The sequence below is a fragment of the Rhinoraja longicauda genome, chromosome 4 (genome assembly GCF_053455715.1).
Source record: "Rhinoraja longicauda isolate Sanriku21f chromosome 4, sRhiLon1.1, whole genome shotgun sequence".
NCBI lineage: Eukaryota > Metazoa > Chordata > Chondrichthyes > Rajiformes > Arhynchobatidae > Rhinoraja > Rhinoraja longicauda.
This window is the reverse complement of record NC_135956.1, coordinates 90,313,763-90,335,887: the sequence shown is the minus strand read 5'-3', so window position 1 is coordinate 90,335,887 and position 22,125 is coordinate 90,313,763. Positions and strand designations below refer to the sequence as shown.

The window sequence follows — 22,125 nt, the reverse complement described above, 5'->3', positions numbered from 1 at the left end:
TACAGCATGGAATAAAATGAGGGGCATCTTTTACGCACAGGGTGGTGGGTATACGGTACAATCTGCCAGAGGAGGCTGTCGAGGCAGGTAGATTGGACTGGCTCATGAATAGAAAATGCTTAGAAGAGAATGGGCCAAACATAGGTAAAAGGGCCATCTTGAGTTGGTCCAAAGGGCCTGTGATATATGACACTATGACTCAAGTGCGATCTACACCTCCCATTCTTTCCTGTACCTTAATCTTCTTTTCCCCTGCCGCATTCTGGTCCCCAAGCACAGCCGGTTTAGTTTCATGGAGCAACACAGCGCAAGAACAGGCCCTTTGGGCCATAATGTCCGTGCCAAGTAAAAACGCTCTCCGGCCACACACGCCCTCCCATTTCATTGCATGCATGAACCCACAAGAGCTTAAGTTCATAAGCAGAATTAGGCAATTCGGCCCATCAAGTCTACTCTGCTATTTAATCATGGCTAATCCATCTCTCCATCTCAACCCCATTCTGCCTTTTCCCCATAACCCCTGACACTCGTACTAATCAAGAATCTATCTATAACTGTCTTAAAAATATCCATTGACTTGGCGACCACAGCCTTCTGTGGCAATGAATTCCACAGATTCACCACCCTCTAACTAAAGAAATTCCTTCTCATCTCATTCCTAAAGGAACGTTCCATTAATTCTGAGGCTGTGCCCTCTGGACCTAGACACTCCCACTGGTGGAAACATCCTCTACATATGCACTGTAAGAAGTAGGAGGTGTATTTGTGTGCTCCAGATGTTTCCAGCAGTTTTATTTTTGCATTGACAATATGATTTCCGATCTGCTCTGATAAATGGAGATCTAATGTAAATGTGTTCCCTCAGGATTATCTGAAATATTCCACGGATGGTAATCCGGTGAAGGTCTGTCGGCTCGAGGTGCAGTGGCCAACCCCGATGACCTTTATCGCAAGTGGTCGGCGGAAAACTGAGGCAGAGCGGAGAGCGGCGGCTCTGGCCTGTAAGAAGCTGAAGGTGATTGCAACTTGCCGCGCGCTGAGGCCTGTGTCTGTTGATCTCAGAAATATCTTCTACCAGCTGAATAGCCACATGGTTATTTAGACGTATAACATTATAAAAGGATTGGACAAGCTAGATGCAGGAAAAATGTTCCCAATGTTGGGGGAGGCCAGAACCAGGGGCCACACAGTCTAAGAATAAAGGGGAGGCCATTTAAAACTGAGGTGAGAAGTAACTTTTTCACCCAGAGAGTTGTGAATTTGTGGAATTCTCTGCCATAGAAGGCAGTGGAGGCCAATTCACTGGATGAATTTTAAAGAGAGTTAGATAGAGCTCTAGGGGTATCAAGGGGTATGGAGAGAAGGCAGGCACGGATTACTGATTGTGGATGATCAGCCATGATCACAATGAATGGCGGTGCTAGCTCAAAGGGCCAAATGGCCTCCTCCTGCACCTATTTTCTATGTTTCTATGGTTAGTCAGCTCTCAAAACTCATTACTCTTCAACTAGTATCTGATCCTGCAGATAAATAGTCAGAGTCACAAGGAAATGCATGTGCTGGTTCACTAAAAAAGACACAGAGTACTGGAGTAACTCAGCAAGTCAGGTAGCATCTCTGGATAACGTAGATAGGCGACGTTTTGGATCGAGACCCTTCTTCAGACATTGTATCTGTCTCCAATGTGTTCCAGGCACCCACTACCCTCTATGTGTAAACAAAACACCCTGCACATCACGTTTAAACTTTGCCTTACTCACTCCAAATTTATGTCCTCTAGTCTTTAAAATCAGACGTTCAGGTCTAACACTCTACCCTACCTATGCCTCACGATTTTATATACAGTAATACCTTGTTTAGTGCTACCCCGATAACGCTGCTTCGCTATAGTGCTCTTTCAGTTTGGAGCCCTCAAAAAATAATAAAACCTGCACTGCATCTGATCTCTGGCGGTGCTGGCTCGAAGGGCCGAATGGCCTCCTCCTGCACCTATTTTCTATGTTTCTGTTGAAGCTGTAAGTGCATACATGCAGAGAGTCAAGGATTTTCCCCAGAATCGCAAAGCAATGGTTATAATGATCTTGTATAATGACCACACAGTATGCTGTTCTGTTTAACACTCTCATTTTGTAGGAATGTATCTAAAGCACTAATTGAAGTATTACTGTACTTACTGTGTAGGAAGGAACTGCAGATGCTGGTTTACACTGAAGATAGACACAAAATGCTGGAGTAACTCAGTGGGACAGGCAGCATCTCTGGAGAGAAGGAATGGGTGACGTTTCGGGTCGAGACCCTTCAGTCTGAGGATGCTGCCTGTCCCGCTGAGTTACCAGCATTTTGTGTCTATTACTGTCCTTCTATCTATTTTCACCTTGGCCTCTGATGTTCTCGAGAAAACAATCCAAGCTTTTTCCAACCTCTCCTTTTTGCTAATACCCCCTAATCCATTCAACCTTTTGATGATGTGTAACCTACCCCTTATTGAAATCTGCCTGGCCATGTAGTCTTTTGATGAAAATTTACATAAAGGTCAGAATATTTGTCTATCTTGAAAGCCCAGATACCGCATGGAAACAGGCCCTTCAGCCCACCGAGTCCATGTCGAGCATCGATCACTCATGCATACTAGTTTCAAGTTATCCCACTCACTCATCGACTCCCGCCAAACTAGGGACAGTTTAATTGACAGAGGGCCAATTTACCTTCAAACCTGCACGTCTTTGGAATCTGGGATGAAACCGGAGCACCCGGAGAAAACCCACAGGGTCACAGGGAGAACATACAAATTCTACACAGACAGCACTGAGGTCAGGATGGAAGACGGGTCTCTGGCGCTGTGAGGCAGCAGCTCTACCAGCTGCACCACCGTGCCACCCATCATGCCGAGTTAAACTGGTTAATTCTATTGCACTTTCCACACATGTGAGGCCTCCTGAGTGTCTCCAGCATTTTCTGTTTTTGACGTTCAATATTGGGCAAACCCTGAGCTGCAGATTCAGAGCAATCAACTGGTTATTGTTTAACAATGCCATGGATGTAAATGCATCATTACATTTTTGGTTGAGTGGATGAGAAGGGCTCAGCACTGTCATATCAAGCTGTTTAAGGGATGGTCATGCTATTAAGCATGTTCTGAGAAAGAATTTGGCCTTTGTGCTAATATCAATGACAGAATAAATTATCCCTCTTCTGATCTACACTGTATAAATTTCTCTCTTTTTTATCTGCCACCAAACATGTCCAACCAGTTGCAGAATGTATAAGCCCCCCCCCCCCCCCCCCTCTACTTTCAGTCTAAAGAAGGGTTCTGACCCGAAACATCACCCATCCTTTTTCTCCAGAGATGCTGCCTGACCCGCTGAATTACTCTAGCACTTTGTATCTATCTTTGGGTATAAACCAGCATTTGCGGTTCTTGGCTTCTACATTAACGTTTTCTAGTTTAGTTCAGTTCAGTTTAGTTTATTGTCACGTGTACAGAAGTACAGTGAAAAGCTTTTTGTTTCGGTGCCATCGTACCCAAGTGGAATGTCTGAAGGGTCGAGACCCGAAACGTCACCCATTCCTTCTGTCCAGATATGCTGCCTGTCCCGATGAGTTACTCCAGCATTTTGTGTCTATCTTCATACCATGATGACCATCAAGCCATCCACAGTGGGTAGAGATCCAGGATAAAAGGAATAATGTAGCGTGCAAGCAAAGCCCAGTAAAGTTGGATTAAAGATAATCCGAGGTCCTAAAGTGAGGTAGATGGTCAGGAGCGCTCTCTAGCTCAGATAGGATGGGTCAGTACACTGTTCCAACATTGGTAGTGAAGATGCAGGATAGATTGGATATTGTGTAAACTCCCAGGGATGTTGCAGCATGGGTTAGATACAGACTGATATTCTCCCTGTCTTGTGACATCAAAAGCTTTGAGCAAAGGTACAGCATAGATTGGTTACAGACAAAATTTCCCACTAGTTGTACCACCATGCATCTCAGTCCCCTACAGCAGCAGAGATACAGTTTTCATTTATATGACGAGGAGTCCTGTGGCCTCCCTAAGGACGTTTGTTGAATGGAATAGAACTAGGATTCTAAATTTGTTAAATCTGTTAAGTCATCAGAATTGAAATAATACCTTGTGTTCCATATGCAAAGCACACAATGCCACCGAAATTCAGCGGGTCAGGCAGCATCTTTGGAGGGAATGGACAGGCAATGTTTGGGACTGGAATTGAATTTAAATTTAGATTCTAAAGATGCTTTTAAACCACAGCCTCCATACAGTCCTTTACGAGGATGTTACCAGGACCCAAGGGCCTGAGCTTATAGGGTGAGATTGAGCAGGCTAGAACTTTATTCCTTGGAGTGCAGGAGGATGTAGCGTGATCACACAGAGGTGTATAAGATCATGAGACGAATAGATAAGGTAAATTCACAGAGTCTTGCCCAGAGTAGGGGAATCGAGAACCAGAGGACATAGTTTTAAGGTGAGGGGGCAAAGAACTTGAGGGGTAGCTTTTTTACACAATGGGTAGGCAGGTACTATCATAACATTTATGAGACATTTGGACATGTGCATTGATAGGATAGGTTAAGAGGGTTATAGGCCAAGTGTTGGCAGGTGGGACGAGTGTAGATGGGCATGTTGTCGTGGGCAAATTGGGCCTAAGGGCCTGTTTCAAAGCTGTGTGACTCAATGACGGTTGTGAACTTGTTATCCATTTGTCTGATGTACTCCTTTTTCAGTGTTGAACTTAAACTGAGCACAATGTTCTGGGTTAATTCGACTTACGTTTATGTATCTTGAATGAATGAATGATACTTTATTATCACATGAGACATGTCACAGTAAAACTCTTGCACACCAGACGCAAAGCATGCAAAGAGTCGCCACAAATAGGGCCTCTACAAAGTGTTCAAAGTGTTCAATCTTTGTCTCCTTGGCAGGATCTGGGCTTGCTTAACCAGAAGAACCACCCACTGACCCACGCCATGTACAACCTGACTGCAATAAAAGAGTTGAGTGATCAGGAACGAAGACCAACCAGGCTGGCAATCCCCAAGAATCTCCAGCAACGAATCCAACAGTATCTGGACCAAGTCAGTAAAAGCAGTCTTCCTTATGCAAAAGTAGTATTTGATAAACCAGCCTACCATCTACCTCACTTTAGGACCTCGGATTATCTTTAATCCAACCTTAAAAGAAAGCTCTTTGCAAAGAAAAAGAAAGCTCTTTGCAAAGAAACTTGTTTCACCAGAGCAAGTTATTTCCATACTATGTGTAAAAACCATAGCAAACATTTTTTTCGACTGTAGAGTGCTTCAAAGATGCTGGGCTATTCCGCCTGCAGCATTGAAGTTTGCAGGAACACTTTCGTTAGACCTGTTTAAAAATTTGGAGTTTTGTTTAGACTGCATGGACACTGCTCCAACAGCCCACCAAGTCCACGCTGACTATTGATCACCCATTCACACTAGTTCTGTGTTATCCCACTTTCTCACTTGTGATCTCACAGTGATCCCACTTTCACATCTGCTTCCTACACACAAAGGCCAAATTGCAGAGGCCAATTAACCTACAATCTTGTGCGGAAAGGACTGCAGATGCTGGTTTGAGCTCCAATCTCGCACGTCTTTGGGATGTGGGAGGAAGTCGGAGCATCCGGAGGAGTCCCACGTGGTTCAGACTTCACACAGACAGCATCTGAGGTCAGGATGAAACCTGGGTCTTTGGCTCTACCTGCTGCACCACTGATTTTCCCTATGATTTTGGAAGAGTAACTGAGAAGCATTTGAAATATTGTGAGCAATTTTGGGCACCATATCTGAGGAAGGATGTGCTGGCTCTGGAAAGGGTCCAGAGGAGGTTTACAAGAATGATTCCGGGAATGAGTTGGTTAGCCAATGATGAGAGTTTGTCGACACTGGGCCTGTATTTGCTGGAGTTTAGAAGAATGAGAGGGGGACCTCATTGAAACTTACAGAATAGTGAAAGGCTTGGATGTTTCTACTCTGGGACTAGAGGTCACAGCCTCAGATTTAAAGGATGCTCTTTTAGGAAGGAGATGAGGTCCATTCTCCCTGTGACTGTGGGTTTTCACCGGGTGCTCTGGTTTGCTCCTACATTCAAAGACATGGGGGTTTGTAGGTAAATTCTGTAAATTCCCCCTGCTGTGTAGGATGCAAAAGTGTGATAACATCGAATTAGTATAAACAGGTAATCGATGGTCAGCGTGGAGTCGATGGGCCGAAGGGTCAGTTTCCAAGCTGTATCTTTAAAAACAAAACAAACTTATTTGAACCAAGCTTGGGCAACCAGAGGGAATGAATAGAAAATTTATAAATTACCTTTTACATTTTTTTTGCATTTTCTGTGACATCTTTAGAATATTCTTGGCAAGCAGAGAAATGCAGCTGACATTGTTGTTCTTCCTCCACTTTCTTCCCCTGTTTCTCCCACAGTACGCAGTGAAAACAACAACTGACCTCTATGACTCTGAGCTCAGGCCCATCAGCCGTGACCTGGAGTCTGTGGATCCAGAGTCTAACTTTGACATGATTCGTGATGCCATCACAGGAGATGCTTATGTCCCAATGCCACACGGAGAGGTGGAGCGCATCAACCAGAGATTGCTCTGGCACTGGAACAGATCCAGGCCAGGCAGGCTCAAGCCACTGCCCGTTGACTCTCACAAGGAAGCGATCATCTCTGCCATTGAGGAAAATCGAGTTGTGGTCATATCGGGAGCAACGGGATGTGGGAAGACCACCAGGATCCCACAGTTCATATTGGAGAGGTTCATCCTGGACCAGCGAGGAGCTCGCTGCAACATACTGATAACCCAGCCCCGGCGCATCAGTGCTGTGTCCGTGGGCCAGAGGGTGGGCTACGAGATGGGTCCAGCCCTCAAGAAGAACGTGGGCTACCAAGTGCGGCTGGAGAGCATGCTACCCACCCGGGGAGGGGCTCTCTTGTTCTGCACTGTCGGCATCCTCCTGAAGAAAATGCAAGGCAACCCCTCGCTGGAAGGTGTTAGCCACATCATCGTGGACGAGGTCCATGAACGGGATGTCAACACTGACTTCCTGCTCATCCTTCTGAAGAATGTGTTGGAGGCCAACCCCGAGCTGAAGGTCATCCTGATGAGTGCCACCAGCGACACGGAACGCATATCAGAGTACTACGGGGATTGCCCCGTGGTGACTGTACCAGGCTTCATGTACCCAGTCAAGGACTATTACCTCGATGACATTCTGCCCATTCTGGGGCAAAAGAAGACAATTCATCTCAATCGAGTAAGTGGTTAGGTTAACAAGTACACTTGAAATGATTTTGTAAGAAGGAACTGCAGATGCTGGTTTACACCGAAGATAGACATAAAGTATTGGAGTAACTCGGCGGGACAGGCAACATCTCTGGAGAGAAGGAATTGGCGACGTTTCAGGTTGAGATCCTTCTTCAGTCTGGTGAAGGGTCTCAACCTAAAACATCACCTGTACCTTTTCTCCAGAGATGCTGACTGACCCGCTAAGTTACTCCAGCATTTTGTGTACGTCTTATCAACTTGAATTGATTATTTGAAAGATAATGCTTAGAAGTAGTGGTTTTGATTTTTATTATTGTTACGTGTGCTGAGGTACGGTGAAAAGCTCTTTTATTGAATGCTATCCAGTCAGCAAAAAGACTATACATGATTACAATCAAGCCAAAGGATGTAATGTTTAGGGCAAGACATATAAAGATTTAAAAGAGTGGAGCGATTGTAATGAATGATAGCAGATCCACTTCTGGGACCAGCACACGGATAGTCGCCTGGCTTCGGCGCTATAAAGGAATTGCTGATGCTTGAACCTTGTGTCGAACACAAAATGCTGGAGTAACTCAGCAGGTCAGGCAACAACTCTGGAGGATGGGGATAGGTGATGTTTCGGGTCGGGACCCGAGGCCAAAAAAAATCACTTATCCATGTCCTGCAGAGATGCTTTCTGACCTTTTGAGTTACTCCAGCACTCTGTGTTCTACATCTTGGAAAAAGGCCCTTTGGTCCATCGAGTCCATGCCGACCATGGATCACTAATTTGCACTAATTCTTGGTTTCCCATCCAGCCCCTACACGCTGGGAGCAATTTACAGAGGGCCAATTAACCTACAAACCTGTATGTTTTGGGGATGTGGGAGGAAACCGGAGCTCCTGGAGGAAACCCATGTGGTCACAGGGAGAACATGCGAATTCCACACAGATAGCACCTGGACAGGATGGAACCTGAACCTCTTGTACTGTAAAGCAGCTCTGCCGGCTGTGCTACTCTGCCACCCTTGATGTTTTGAGACATTGAAGTATCTTGGTTTCTGTTTCCCAAATATCTTGTAGCCAGTAGAAATAGATGGATTTTTTTTATTGGTAGAAGTGAAATAATGATCAGCAAATCTGCCTTTGGGTGCTGTAGATTGGGAAAGAATAGTGGGGCCAGGACATCTGAAGTCATCCTCTGCTTTTCATTCATCCCTTGGTGTACAAGATGGACCAGGATTTCAATTTTGTTTTGCTTCTTTTGAAGAATAGGGCTTGATTCATTCTAATTTGGTGATGAAAGAACTTGAGATTGAACATTCCTAGCACTGATGTATGCTGACGTGTGGTGTTTCAATGTTTAAGAGAAGTGGTACATTGGCCTTCATCAGTCAGGGTCTTGAGTATACAGTTTCGCTATAAATCAGCATCTGCAGTTTCTGACCAAATCAGCATCTGCAGTTCCTTCATATACATGTGTAGGAAAGAACTGCAGATGCTGGTTTAAATTGAAGACAGACACAAAATGCTGGAGTAACTCAGCGGGACAGGCAGCATCTCTGGAGAGAAGGAATGGGTGACGTTTCGGGTCGAGACCCATCCTCAGACTGATGTCAAGGGAGTGGGCGGGACAGATATAGAATGAAATCGGTGACAGTAAGACTGGTGGGCGAACTGGGAAGGGGAGGGATGGAGAAAGAGAAAGCAAGAGCCATTTGAAGTTGGAGAAGTCACTGTTCATACCGCTGGGGTGTAAGCTACCCAAGCGAAATATAAGCTGTAGATGTGCACATGGACTTCAGTAAGGTGTGCGACAAGGTTCCGCATGGTAGGCTGCTCTGGAAGGTTAGATCCCATGGGATCCAAGGAGAGATAGCTGAATGGACAGTAAATTGGCTCCTTGGAAGGAAGCAGAGGGTGATGGTGGAAGGTTGCTTCTCGGACTGGAAGCCTGTGACTAGTGGTGTGCCTCAGGGTTTGGTGCTGGGCCCGTTACTGTTTGTCATCCATATCAATGATTGGGATGAGAATATGCAGGGCAAGATTAGCAAGTTTGCTGATGATACACAAGTTAGTGGTTTTGCAGATAGTGAAGACTGCTGTGAAAGATTGCAGCAGGATCTGGATCGATTGGCCAGGTGGGCAGAGGAATGGTTGATGGAATTTAATACAGAGAAGTGTGAGGTGTTGCATTTTGGGACGTCGAACAAGCGCAGGACCTACTCAGTAAATGGTAGGCCTCTGGGGAGTGTTGTAGAGCAGAGGGATCTGGGAGTGCATGTGCATGGTTCCTTGAAGGTAGATAAGGCGGTCAAAAAGACTTTAGGCACTTTGACCTTCATCAGTCAGAGTATTGAGTATAGAAGTTGGGAGGTCATGTTGCAGTTGTATAAGACATTGGTGAGACCGCATTTAGAATACTGTGTTCAGCTCTGGGCACCATGTTATAGGAAAGATATTGTCAAGCTTGAGTAGGCCGGGTCTCTATTCCATGGAGCGCAGGAGGAAAAGGGGAGATCTTATAGAGGTGTACAAAATCATGAGAGGAATTGCTCCCCCTGTGATTCTGGCTTTTTCCTGTCTTTAGTCTCCCCCCGACCCCCCCCCCCCAGCTTCAGTCTGAAGAAGGGTTCCGACCCGAAACGTCACCCACCCTTTTTCTCCAGAGATGCCTCCTGACCCGCTGAGTTACTCCAGCACTTTATGTCTATGTAGAGTATAGAAGTTAGGATGTTATGTTACAGTTGTTCAAGGTGTTGGTGAGACTGCATTTGGAGTATTGTGTTCAGTATTGATCCCCCTACTATCGGAAGGATGTCATTAAGCAGGATAGGGTGCAGCGAAAGCTCAGGAAAACGTTGCCAGAATTCCAGCGCCTGATCTATAGTGAGATTGGGCAGGCTAGGACTTTATTCCTTGGAATGCACCAGGCCAAGGGGCGGTCTTAAGGGGAGGTATAAAATCATGAGGGGAATAGATAGGGTGAATGCACAGGGTCTTTTACCCAGGGTAGGGGAATCAAGAACCAGAGAACACAAGTTTAAGGTGATAGGGGAAAGATTTAATGAGAGCCTGAGGGCAACATTTTTGCTCAGAGTGTAGTTATAAGTGATAGGAGCAGAATTAGCCCATTCAGCCCATCAAATCTTCTCCGCCATTCAATCATGGTTGATCTATCTTTCCCTTTCAACTCCATCCTCCTGCCTTCTCCCCATAACCCCTGACATCCTTATTAATTAGGAATCCGGCAATCTCCACCATACAAATATCCATTGACAGCCGTCTGTGGCAATGAAGTCCACAGATTCACCACCCTCTGACTAAAGAAATTCCTCCTCATCTCCTTTCTAAAGGTAAGTGTCCTCTGGTCCTAGACTCCCATTAGTGGAAACATGCTTTCCACATTTACTCTATCCAAGCCTTTCACTATTTGGGAATGGTGGGTAACAGTGTTGGGTATATATAATGAGCTACCAGCGGAGGTAGTTGAGACAGATAATACAACAGCATTTATAGGATGCTTGGACAGGTACATGGATACGAAATAGTTAGAGGGATAAGGGCCAAATGCAGGCAATTGTGACTAGCTTAGATGAGGCACATTGGTTGGAATGGAGGAGTGGTCTGGGCGGCCTGCTTTCGTGCTGTATGACTGTGACACTTAACAATCGTGATGTTCTGCATTTCTTGTGTGCATTCATACTGAAAATCACGTCCGTGGCCCCTCAATGTGTAAGCTTTCAGTCCTTTTCCAGGAAAATATTGAACTAGGTTTACTGGATTTCAAATCAATAAAATCTCCACCTAAAACTGAGCAGGATTTTATTGATTAGAAATCCAGTAAACCTAATAAAAATAACAAGGGAAAGGGTGCCTTCATCATGATTAACTACTAAAGGCCAGGGGTAGCATTGGTGCAGTTGTACAGGACATGTAGTTACAGTTCCACACGTCCCATGTGATAAGACCAATGGGAAGAATGTACCATGATGGTAACAGTGGTAACTCCTCATGAAAGCTTGTGGGCATACTTACCGAATAGTGAAAGGCTTGGATAGAGTGGATGTGGAGAGGATGTTTCCACCAGTGGGAGACTCTGGGACTAGAGAATTAGTGGGAGACTCTGGGACTCATAGCCTCAGAATTAAAGGACATTCCTTTGGGAAGGAGATGAGGAGGAATTTCTTTTCTCAGACGGTGATGAATCTGTGGAATTCTTTGCCACAGAAGGCTGTGGAGGCCAAGTCAGTGGATATTTTTAAGGCAGAGATAGATTCTTGATTAGTATGGGTGTCAGGGGTTATGGGGAGAAGGCAGGAGAATAGGGTTAGGAGGGAGAGATAGATCAGCCATGATTGAATGGCAGAGTAGACTTGATGGGCCGAATGGCCTAATTTTCCTCCTATTATCTAGAAACGAAACTGCGGACGCTGGTTTGCCAAGGAAAGAGACAAAGTGCTGGAGAATCTCAGCGGGTCAGGCAGCATCCTTGGAGAACATGGATGGTTTAGTTTATTGTTACGTGTATCGTGGTACAGTGAAAAACTTATTTTGAGTGCTCTCCAGTCAGTGGAAAGACTACAAAATTACCATCAAGCTGTCAACAGTGTACAGGAGGAAGGGAATAACGTTTTGTGGAAGATGAAGTCCAGTAAAGTCTGATTAAAGATAGTCCGAGGGACTTCAATGAGGTATATGGTAGGTGAGGATAGCTCTCCAGTTGGTGAAAGGATGGTTCAGTTGCCTGATAACAAGTGTTATAACAGGTGGATAGGTAATTTTCGTGTTGGGGCCCTTCTGCAGAGGTTGCAATCAGTCTAAAGATGAGTTTTGACCCAAAGCACTACCTATCCATGTTCTCCAGGGATGCTGCCTGACCTGCTGAGTTACTCCAGCACTCTGTAAAACATCACCTATCCATGTTCACCAGAGATGCTGCCTGACCCGCTGAGTTACTGCAGCACTCTGTGAAACGTCACCTATCCATATTCTCCACAAATGCTGCCTGACCTGCTGAGTTACTCCAGCACTCTGTGAAACGTCACCTATCCATGTTCTCCACAGATGCTGCCTGACCCGCTGCGTTACTCCAGCACTCTGTGAAACGTCACCTATCCATGTTCTCCACAGATGCTGCCTGACCCGCTGAGTTACTCCAGCACTCTGAAACGTCACCGATCCATAAAAAGATTTTAATAGAAGTTGGCGTTTGAAATCTCGAAGCTTTTATTTCAGTTATGACTACATTTTTTATGTTAAATTATAAAATGTAAGCAACATTGATCAGTGAGTAATATGGGATATGTATAGGAAGGAACTGCAGGTGTTGGTTTACACTGAAGATAGACACAAAATGCTGGAGTAGGGTCTTGTCTTCAGTCTGAAGTGGGGTCTCATTGGGAGAAGCTCGAAAGCCGCTGAGCTTGGCCCTGAAGACTGGAGAGCCGAGGAGAAGGGAGCCATTCATGACAACGGACACGAGGAGTAGGCCGGGGGTAGAGGGAGCGGGGGCAGAGGGTTGCCTCCAGCACCTTCAAGGTCAGCTGCAGGAAGCACCCCTCCCCAGGACACAGAGACGGTCGCGTGGGCGAGGAGAGGAGAGGGACGTGGGTTGGTGGACCATGCTGTTCGAGGGCGACGGAGGAGGCCCTGCAGTAGCCTGGGGCTCGCCTGGATCGGGACTTGCTCCAGTACATTGATCGTGCGGACTTTGGCCTTTTTGTAAAAGGCGCCAAAATATGCTGACTCGTGGATGTGTGATCTCTGCAAAAAGAATTTCACTGTGTAGTGCGCCTGTGACAAAAATGCACCTTTGAGTGCCCAAGACCTCAAGGTGGCACGGTGGCACATCGATAGAGTTGTTGCCTTACAGCGAATGCAGCGCCGGAGACCCGGGTTCCATCCCGACTACGGGTGCTGTCTGTACGGAGTTTGTACGTTCTCCCCGTGACCTGCGTGGGTTTCCTCCAAGATCTTCGGTTTCCTCCCACACTCCAAAGACCTCCAGATATGTAGGTTAATTGGCTTGGTAAATGTAAAAATTGTCCCTAGTGGGTGTAGGATAGTGTTAATGTGCGGGAATTGCTGGTCGGCGCGGACCCGGTGGGCTGAAGGGCCTGTTTCCGCGCTGTATTTCTAAAATAAACTAAGTGGACACCAATGGGGGGAGACTCTTGCAGCCGACCTCGAAGGCGCTGGAGGCATTGCCCCAGCTCACCCGGCGACTGGCCCACTTCTCACGTCTGATGTCTCCAGCGGCTCCCTCCTGATACCCAATGGCAACCAACTCAGGCGACTATTTGCGGGCTAACCACAGAAGCAGATCTACAATCACATACTACAATCGCTCCACATTCTTAAATCTCGATTCCTACAGCAACATTTCTTACTTTATCTATGATCTAACCTTGCACTAAATGTTATTCCCTTATCATGTATCTATGGACTAAATGGATCGATTGTAATCACGTGTTGTCTTTCTGCTGACTGGTAGGCACGCGACAAAAGCTTTTCACTGTATCTCGGTACACGTGACAATAAACTAAACTGAACTGAACCGCCCTATGAGCTTTCGGGTCTTATGTGCGGGAACCGTGGCCACAGCACCTCTGGAAGGCCTGTCGGGATCTTATTAGGGACAATTGTGTATCATGTTTGTCTGTAATAATAATTATTATTGTTTTGTGGTATCTGACAGGACGAGGAGGATCCAAGCCCTGACCTAGACTTGATCACTAACACAATCATGCATATTGACAGGCACGCTGAACCTGGTAAGAAAAACCTGCTTTTGCTTTGAGGAACAGCACCTCATCCTCTGTAGTTGGTATTGTAGATAGTGACGATGGTTCTCAAAGCTAAGCGGCCTGCGGAATGGCCAATGGAGTTTCATGCAGATAAGTGTGAGGTGTTGCAATTTGAGAAGTCAAAACAGGGCAGGGCCTTTACAGTGAACGGCAGGGCTCTGAGGAGTGTTGAAGAGCAGAGGGACCCAGGAGTACAGGCAATAGTTCCCTGAAAGTGACATCTCAGGGACATTGGTGTGGTCAAGAAGGCTTTAGGTACATTGGCCGTTATCAGTCCTGACCCAAAACGTCACCCTTCTTTTTCTCCAGTCATGCTGCCTGACCTGTTTAGTTATTCCAGCATCTTTGGTGTAAACTAGCATCTGCAGTGCCTTGTTCCTATATATTGAGTATAGAAGTTGGGATTGTAACAGTTGTACAATATGTTGGTGAGGCCACACTTGGAGTACTGTGTTTTGTTTTGGTCACCCTGCTATAGGAAGGATGTCATTAAGCTATTGAGGATGTTGCCAGGACTTGAGGGCCTGAGCTCTAGAGAGAGGTTTAGCAGGCGAGGACTCTATTCCTTGGGAGCCTAGGAGGATGAGGGGTGATCTTACAGAGGTGTACAGAATCATGAGAGGAATAGATCAGGTAAGCACACAGAGTCTCTTGCCCAGAGTAGGGGAATCGAGAACCAGAGGACATATGCTTAAGGTGCGTGGTGAAAGATTTAATAGGAACCTGAGGGATAACTTTCTCACGCAAAGGGGGGTGTGTGTATGGAACGAGCTGCCAGAGGAGGTAGTTGAGGGTACTAACCCAATATGTAAGAAACAATTAGACAGGCACATGGATAAGACAGGTTTAGGGGGATATGGACCAAATGTAGGGAGGTGAGACTCGTGCAGATGGGACATGTTGGCCGGTGTGCGCAAGTTGAGCCAAAAGGCCGGTTTCCATGCTGTAAGTCTCGATGACTAAGCTGGAAAGAGCGCAGCGATTATTTACGAGGATGTTGCCAGGACTTGAGGGTTTGAGCTATAGGGAGTAGTTGAGCAGGCTAGGACTTTATCTCTTGGAGCGCAGGAGGCTGAGGGATGATCTTATAGAGGTGTATGAAATCATTAAGGGAATAGATCGGGTGGATGCACAGGGTAGGGGAATCAAAAGCAAGCCGACGTATATTTAAGGTGAGAGGGACAAGATTTAATACAGACCTGAGAGGCAACTTTTTTTACTCAGGGTGATGGGCGTATGGAACAAGCTGCCTGAGGCGGGAGTTGAGACAGGTACAATGACAGCATTTCAAAGACATTTGGACAAGTACATGGATTAGAAAGCATTGGAGAGATATGAGCCAATGCAGGCAAATGGGACTAGTTTAAAATGGGGCCTCTTGGTCGGCAGGGTTGGGCCAAAGGGCCTGTTTTCATGCTGTATCATTCTATGCCCCAAAAAGACAGCCAGCATCATCAGAGACCCACACCACCCTGGCCACGCTCTCATTTCACCTCTGCCATCGGGAAGAAGGTACAGGAGCCTGAAAACCGTAACGTCCAGGTTCAGGAACAGCTTCTTCCCTACAGCCATCAGGCTGTTAAACACTACAACCTCTAAATAAACTCCGAACTACAAAGACTTGGGGACATTATTTTTCACTTTGCACTACTACAGTCTATTGATCTGTTTTTATATATGCTGAATATTTCTGTCTTTATTATGTGTTTTAGAGAGTACTATGTTTACATATCTGTTGTGCTGCTGCAAGTAAGAATTTCATAGTTCAGTTTCGGAAAACACATGACAAAACACTCTTGACTCAATAGACAATAGGTGCAGGAGTAGGCCCTTCGAGCCAGCAACGCCATTCAATGTGATCATGCCTGATCATTCATAATCAGTACCCCTTGGCTCTTGACTTGAGTCAAGAGTCTTGACTTGAAAGTAAAATGTTGGGATTATGATGTTTTTCCATCCAGAAAATTTCTGCCTTCCCTCTCACAATGACACTCATGTTAAGAATCTGTGGCAGGGTCCAACTTGGTCTCCACCAAGCGTTTGTTTCAGTTGTCATTTTTTCTGTTTTCAGAATGTAAAATTGCACGAATTGAATTAGAAACTAACCAATCCAAGAACATTTACCCATTTCTTCTGCCGCCACCACCACCTTATCACCCAGTTCAGTCACAGTTACCCCTTACAGTTTCAATACCCTGTGTCTCGTTCTTGATTCCTCATCAGTTTAATTTCAGTTCAGTTTAGTTTATATTCACGTGTGCCGAGGTACAGTGTAAAGCTTTTGGGTTATCAGGGTGATTTTGAAGGTATCACAAAATGCTGGTCAGGTCAGGCAGCATCTAGGAGAGAAGATGCTCCTAGTTTCGGGTCGAGACCCTTCAGAGTGATTTTGAAGGTTGGCATGAGGCTTTATATAATCCTGTCTGTACTGACACTGTGTTTCCGGACAGTGTATTAATAAGAAGCATAGAAACGTAGAAAAATAGGAGCAGGAGGAGGCCCTTCAGGCCAGCACCACCATTCAATACGATCATGGCTGATCATCTAAAATCAGAACTCTGTTCCTGCTTTTTCCCCGTATCCCTTGATTCCTTTAGCCCTAAGAGCTAAATCTAACTCTCTCTTGAAAATATCCAGTGAATTGGCCTCCACTGCCTTCTGTGGCAGAGAATTCCACAAATTCACAACTCTCTGGGTGAAAAAGGTTTTCTTCATCTCAGTCCTAAATGGCCTACCCCTTATTCTTAAACTGTGACACCTGGTTCTGGACTCCCCCAACATCGGTAACATTTTTCCTGCATCTAGCCTGTCCAATCCTTTTATAATTTTATATGTTCCTATTAGATACCCTCTCATCCTTCTAAATTCCAGTGAATACAAGCCCAGTCGACCCATTCTTTCATCGTGTCAGTCCCGCCATCCCGGGAATTAACCTAGTGAACCTAAGCTGCATCAGTATGTGAGCTGTTCGTATCGAGCACACGCACAGCGCAAAAGGCTTCAACTTTGCACTGGGTTGTAGCTGTGATATTGGGTTGTATCTTGAGAAAGGAATTTATTCAATAACATAGTGAATTTCTGCTAAGTGAAGCAAGAGCACTTTGTGTTGTAAGATTGAGAGTGCTGTGCTTGTGCTATCAAAGAACCACCACTTGAACATAGTACTGAAACGCTTGCTATCTTGAATGAAGAGAATGCAATGAAATTGATTGAAGAGGTGAAGCTGATGGAAGCCAGACTTTCATTCTGCTTTTAACTAACTAACTAACTAACTAACTAACTCTTGTTTGATTTTTAGGGGGAATATTGTGTTTCTTGCCGGGTTGGCAAGAGATAAAAGGGGTTCAACAAAGGCTCCAGGAACGTCTTTCCACTGGAAAAGAAAACTGTGTCATTTTACCTGGTGAGTGCTTGCACAAACCCACGGTGTGTTTGGATTGAACATGAATGCCCCTCGGTTTACACCCAGTCACCGCCAGCAAACATTATAAAGTAGACACAAGGAAACTGCAGATACTGGTTTACCAAGGAAAGGCACAATATGCTGGAGTAGTTCGGATGGTCAGGCAGCATCCCAGGATGCTGTCTCTGTGGAGTTTGCACGTTCCCCCTGTGACAACATGGGTTTGCTCCAGGTGCTCCAGTTTCCTCCCACATCTCAAAGACGTGCGGGTTGGAGGTTAATTGTTCTCTTTAAAATTGCCCTCAGTGTGTAGGGCGTGGATGAGAAAGTGGAATAACATAGAACTAGTGTGAACGGGTGATCGATGGTCGGCGTGGACTCAGTGGGGGTGAAAAGCCAGTGTCCATGCGGTATCTCTAAACTACGCTAAGCATCCCCATAGACTTTTACAAAAGAGAAAAGCCAAGATTGATCTTTCGACTCACTGTGGTTTTTTCAGAGCAGCTTACTTTGCGTGAAACCTGTTACTGAACTTCAAAGCAATTATTATACCTGAAACACTTTAAAAGTGCTTTTGGCACAATGTACAATAGGGGGAGGGGGCAGGAGAATGGGGTTGAGAAGGAAAGACAGATCAGCTGTGATTGAGTAGCAGAGTCGGCTCAATGGGCCGAATGAATTAATTTTGCTCCAATGACTTACGAACTTATAGTTAGTTGGTTTAGATTTTTTTTTAGATTTTAGAGATACAGCGCAGAAACAGGCCCTTCGGCCCACCGGGTCCGCGCCGGCCAGCGATCCCCGCACATTAACACTATCCTACACCCACTGGGGACAATTTTTACATTTACCAAGCCAATTATCCTACAAACCTGTACGTCTTTGGAGTGTGGGAGGAAACCGAAGATCTCGGAGAAAACCCATGCAGGTCACGGGGAGAACGTACAAACTCCGTACAGTACAGCACCCGTAATCAGGATCGAACCTGAGTCTCCGGCGCTGCATTCGCTGTAAGGCAGCAACTCTACCGCTGCGCCACCGTGCTGCAGTTTGTTGTCACATGTACTGGGGTTTTAGTTTGTTGTCACATGTACTGGGGTATAGTGAAAACCTTTTGTTGCGTGCTAACCAGTCAGCGGAAAGGCAATGCATGGTTCTGCTGCAGTTGTACAGGGCATTGGTGAGACCACACCTGGAGTATTGCGTACAGTTTTGGTCTCCTAATCTGAGGAAAGACATTCTTGCCTTAGAGGGAGTACAGAGAAGGTTCACTAGATTGATTCCTGGGATGGCAGGACTTTCATATGAAGAAAGACTGGACAGACTCGACTTGTACTCGCTGGAATTTAGAAGATTGAGGGGGGATCTTATAGAAACTTACAAAATTCTTAGAGGGTTGCAGGAAGATTGTTCCCGATGTTGGGGAAGTCCAGAACAAGGGGTCACAGTTTAAGGATAAGGGGGAAGTCTTTTAGGACCGAGATGAGAACTTTTTTTTCACACAGAGAGTGGTGAATCTGTGGAATTCTCTGCCACAGAGGGTAGTTGAGGCCAGTTCATTGGCTATATTTAAGAGGGAGTTAGATGTGGCCCTTGTGGCTAAAGGGATCAGGGGGTATGGAGAGAAGGCAGGTACAGGATACTGAGTTGGATGATCAGCCATGATCATATTGAATGGCGGTGCAGGCTCGAAGGGCCGAATGGCCTACTCCTGCACCTATGTTCTATGTTTCTATGATTACAATGAAGTCATACGCAGTGTACAAATACATGATAAAGGGAATAATGTGAATAACATTTAGTGGAAGATAAAGTAAAGGTAAAGTTCGATCAAAAATAGTCCAAGGATCTCCAATGAGGTAGATAGTAGCTCAGGACTGCTCTTTAGTTGTTGGTAGGATGGTTCAGTTGCCTGATAACTGCTTACGGGTGGTGCAGCGGTACAGTTGCTGCCTTACAGGGCCAGAAATCGGGGTTCGATCCTGGCCATGGGTGCTGTCTGTACGGAGTTTGTACGTTCTCCCCATGACCGCGTAGGTTTTCTTTGGGTGCTCCGGTTTCCTCCCACACTCCAAAGACGTACAGGTTTGTAGGTTAATTGGCTTGGTATAATTGTAAATTGTCCCTAGTGTGTGCAGGATAGTGTTAGTGTGTGGGGATCGCTGGTTGGCGCACTCAGTTGGCCGAGAGGCTTGTTTCTGCGCTGTATCTCTAAACTAAACTAAATTAAACTCAACTCATGAACTTAGGAAAATGTTTCCAAGTGACAAGTGTTTGAGTGCGGGCCATTTTTTCCTCGCAGTTCACTCCAACATTCCTGTAATGGACCAACAAGAGATCTTCAAACAGTCACCACCTGGAATGAGGAAAATAGTGCTGGCAACAAACATTGCAGAGACTTCGATAACTATTGATGATATTGTACATGTCGTTGACACGGGGTGTCACAAAGAGCAACGCTATGATCTCAGGACAAAGGTAATCTAGCTTACTCATTGCTATTTTTCTTATTCAATTATATAGAATAAAAACATAGAAAATAGGCGCAGGAGTAAGCCATTCGGCCCTTCGAGCCAGCACCGCCATTCAATATGATCATTGCTGATCATTCAAAATCAGTTCCCTGTTTTGATTTTGGATGACCAGAGGACATAGGTTTACAGTGAAGGAGAAAAGATTTAATAGGAATCTAAAGGGTAACTTTTTCACACAGAGGATGGTAGGTGTATGAAATAAGCTGCCAGAGGAGGTAGTTGAGGCTGAGACTATCCCAACGTTTAAGAAGCAGTTAGACAGGTGCATGGACAGGACAAGTTTGGAGTGATATGGACCGAACGCAGGCAGGTTGGACTAGTGTAGCTGGGACATTGTTGGCCGGTGTGGGCAAGTTGGACTGAAGGCCCTGTTTCCACGCTGTATCACGCTATGACTATGACTCGCCAGGCTTTGTCCTGCCCCTCCAACTTTCTCTCCCCCACCACAATCACTCTGAAGAGATGTCCCTATCCGTGTAGGGCGGCACGGTAGCGCAGCGGTAGAGTTGCTGCTTTACAGCGAATGCAGCGCCGGAGACTCAGGTTCGATCCTGACTACGGGTGCTGCACTGTAAGGAGTTTGTACGTTCTCCCCGTGACCTGCGTGGGTTTTCTCCGAGATCTTCGGTTTCCTCCCACACTCCAAAGACGTGCAGGTATGTAGGTTAATTGGCTGGGTAAATGTAAAAATTGTCCCTAGTGGGTGTAGGATAGTGTTAATGTACGGGGATCGCTGGGCGGCACGGACTTGGTGGGCCGAAAAGGCCTGTTTCCGGCTGTATATATATGATATGATATGATGATATGTTCTCCACAGATGCTGCCTGACCCGCTGAGTTACTCCAGCACTCTGTGAAACGTCACCTATCCATGTTCTCCAGAGATGCTGCCTGACCTGCTGAGTTATTCCTGCATCTGTGAAACGTCACCAATCCATGTTCTCCAGAGAAGCTGCCTGACCCGCTGAGTTACTCCAGCACTTTGTCTTTTTTTTGCAGAATCAAATTCTGTATTAGCACCACCCAATCAATATGATCTGATAAAACCTTAATTTGAATGTGCTTTCTGACAATTCCTCAGTCACACAACAGGGGGCACTTGTAAACCAGGTCAAGCTTACAGCAGTCTGAACCATCCAGTGGACTAGGAAAGCCGTGGGATATATTGCTGAAACAGTGAATGATGCTCCTGTTTACGGCAATCATAAATTCCACCTGAGGTGTAGGAGATGATATCCTTTCCAAGATGTTGCAAAGGAACGCAAGTAGAAAGACGTTCGGATATGGATTAGATCCAAAGGGTTTCACAGATTAGTGTAAACTAGGTTGTCTTAGTAAAGGATAAATTGCAAAACATGTTTTGGTCAAGGAGAAATAAGGGAAAGGAGGGACCTCCATTTATATTGTTGAATCCGAAAGCACTTTGGACGCTGTCAAGCATTTTTACATGTAATCACTGCTTTAATGTAGGAAATGATGGCAGTCAAGGATTTGCAGAGTAATGTTAAAATGACCAGGTAATTTGCTTGCTGCTGTATCGTAAAACAAACTCTGAAACACACTTGCATGTTACTCTGATCCCCTGTGAGTCAAGTAAAGTTTTACATTTAGCTTTCAATTTGAGGTTAATCCCAGTTTTTGAGGAACTGGCCAAAGCAGATGAATTGGGGTCAGTGACAACGTGAATGGTGGGACTCATTCCTGCCTCTGAGTCCCCATGGCAACTACACAAACTAAAGTTGGGTATCTCTGCCGTATCACGATGGCACACCGGTAGAGTTGCTGCCTTACAGCGCCGGAGACCCGGGTTCGATCCTGACTACGGGTGCTGTCTGTACGGAGTTTTGTACGTTCTCCCCTTGACCTGCGTGGGTTTTCTCCGGTTTCCTCCCACACTCCAGAGACCTATAGGTTTGTAGGTTAATTGGCTTGGTATAATGGTAAATTGTCCCTAGTGTGTGTAGGATTGTGCTAGTGTGCAGGGATCGCTTATTGGTGCGAACTCGGTGGGCCGAAGGGCCTGTTTCCGAGCTGTGTCTCCAAACTGAAAAAAAAACCCTCTAGATTTATGGTTCTAAAGCAATTGTGGACAGGACCGAA

General features: G+C 45.7%; 1 protein-coding gene across 4 annotated transcripts in view; it reads left to right on the top strand.

Annotated features, from left to right (window-relative positions):
* The window catches only part of dhx30 (DEAH (Asp-Glu-Ala-His) box helicase 30), a 66,670-nt gene that overhangs the window by 18,243 nt on the left and 26,302 nt on the right, over positions 1 to 22,125 (top strand). For all 4 annotated transcript variants that reach the window (XM_078398349.1, XM_078398348.1, XM_078398351.1 and 1 more), the window contains 6 exons: positions 866 to 1,015; positions 4,939 to 5,091; positions 6,454 to 7,287; positions 13,981 to 14,056; positions 17,388 to 17,492; positions 19,795 to 19,970. In XM_078398349.1, the coding sequence (XP_078254475.1) occupies positions 866 to 1,015; positions 4,939 to 5,091; positions 6,454 to 7,287; positions 13,981 to 14,056; positions 17,388 to 17,492; positions 19,795 to 19,970 (1,494 nt within the window). The remainder of the gene's footprint in view (positions 1 to 865; positions 1,016 to 4,938; positions 5,092 to 6,453; positions 7,288 to 13,980; positions 14,057 to 17,387; positions 17,493 to 19,794; positions 19,971 to 22,125) is intronic.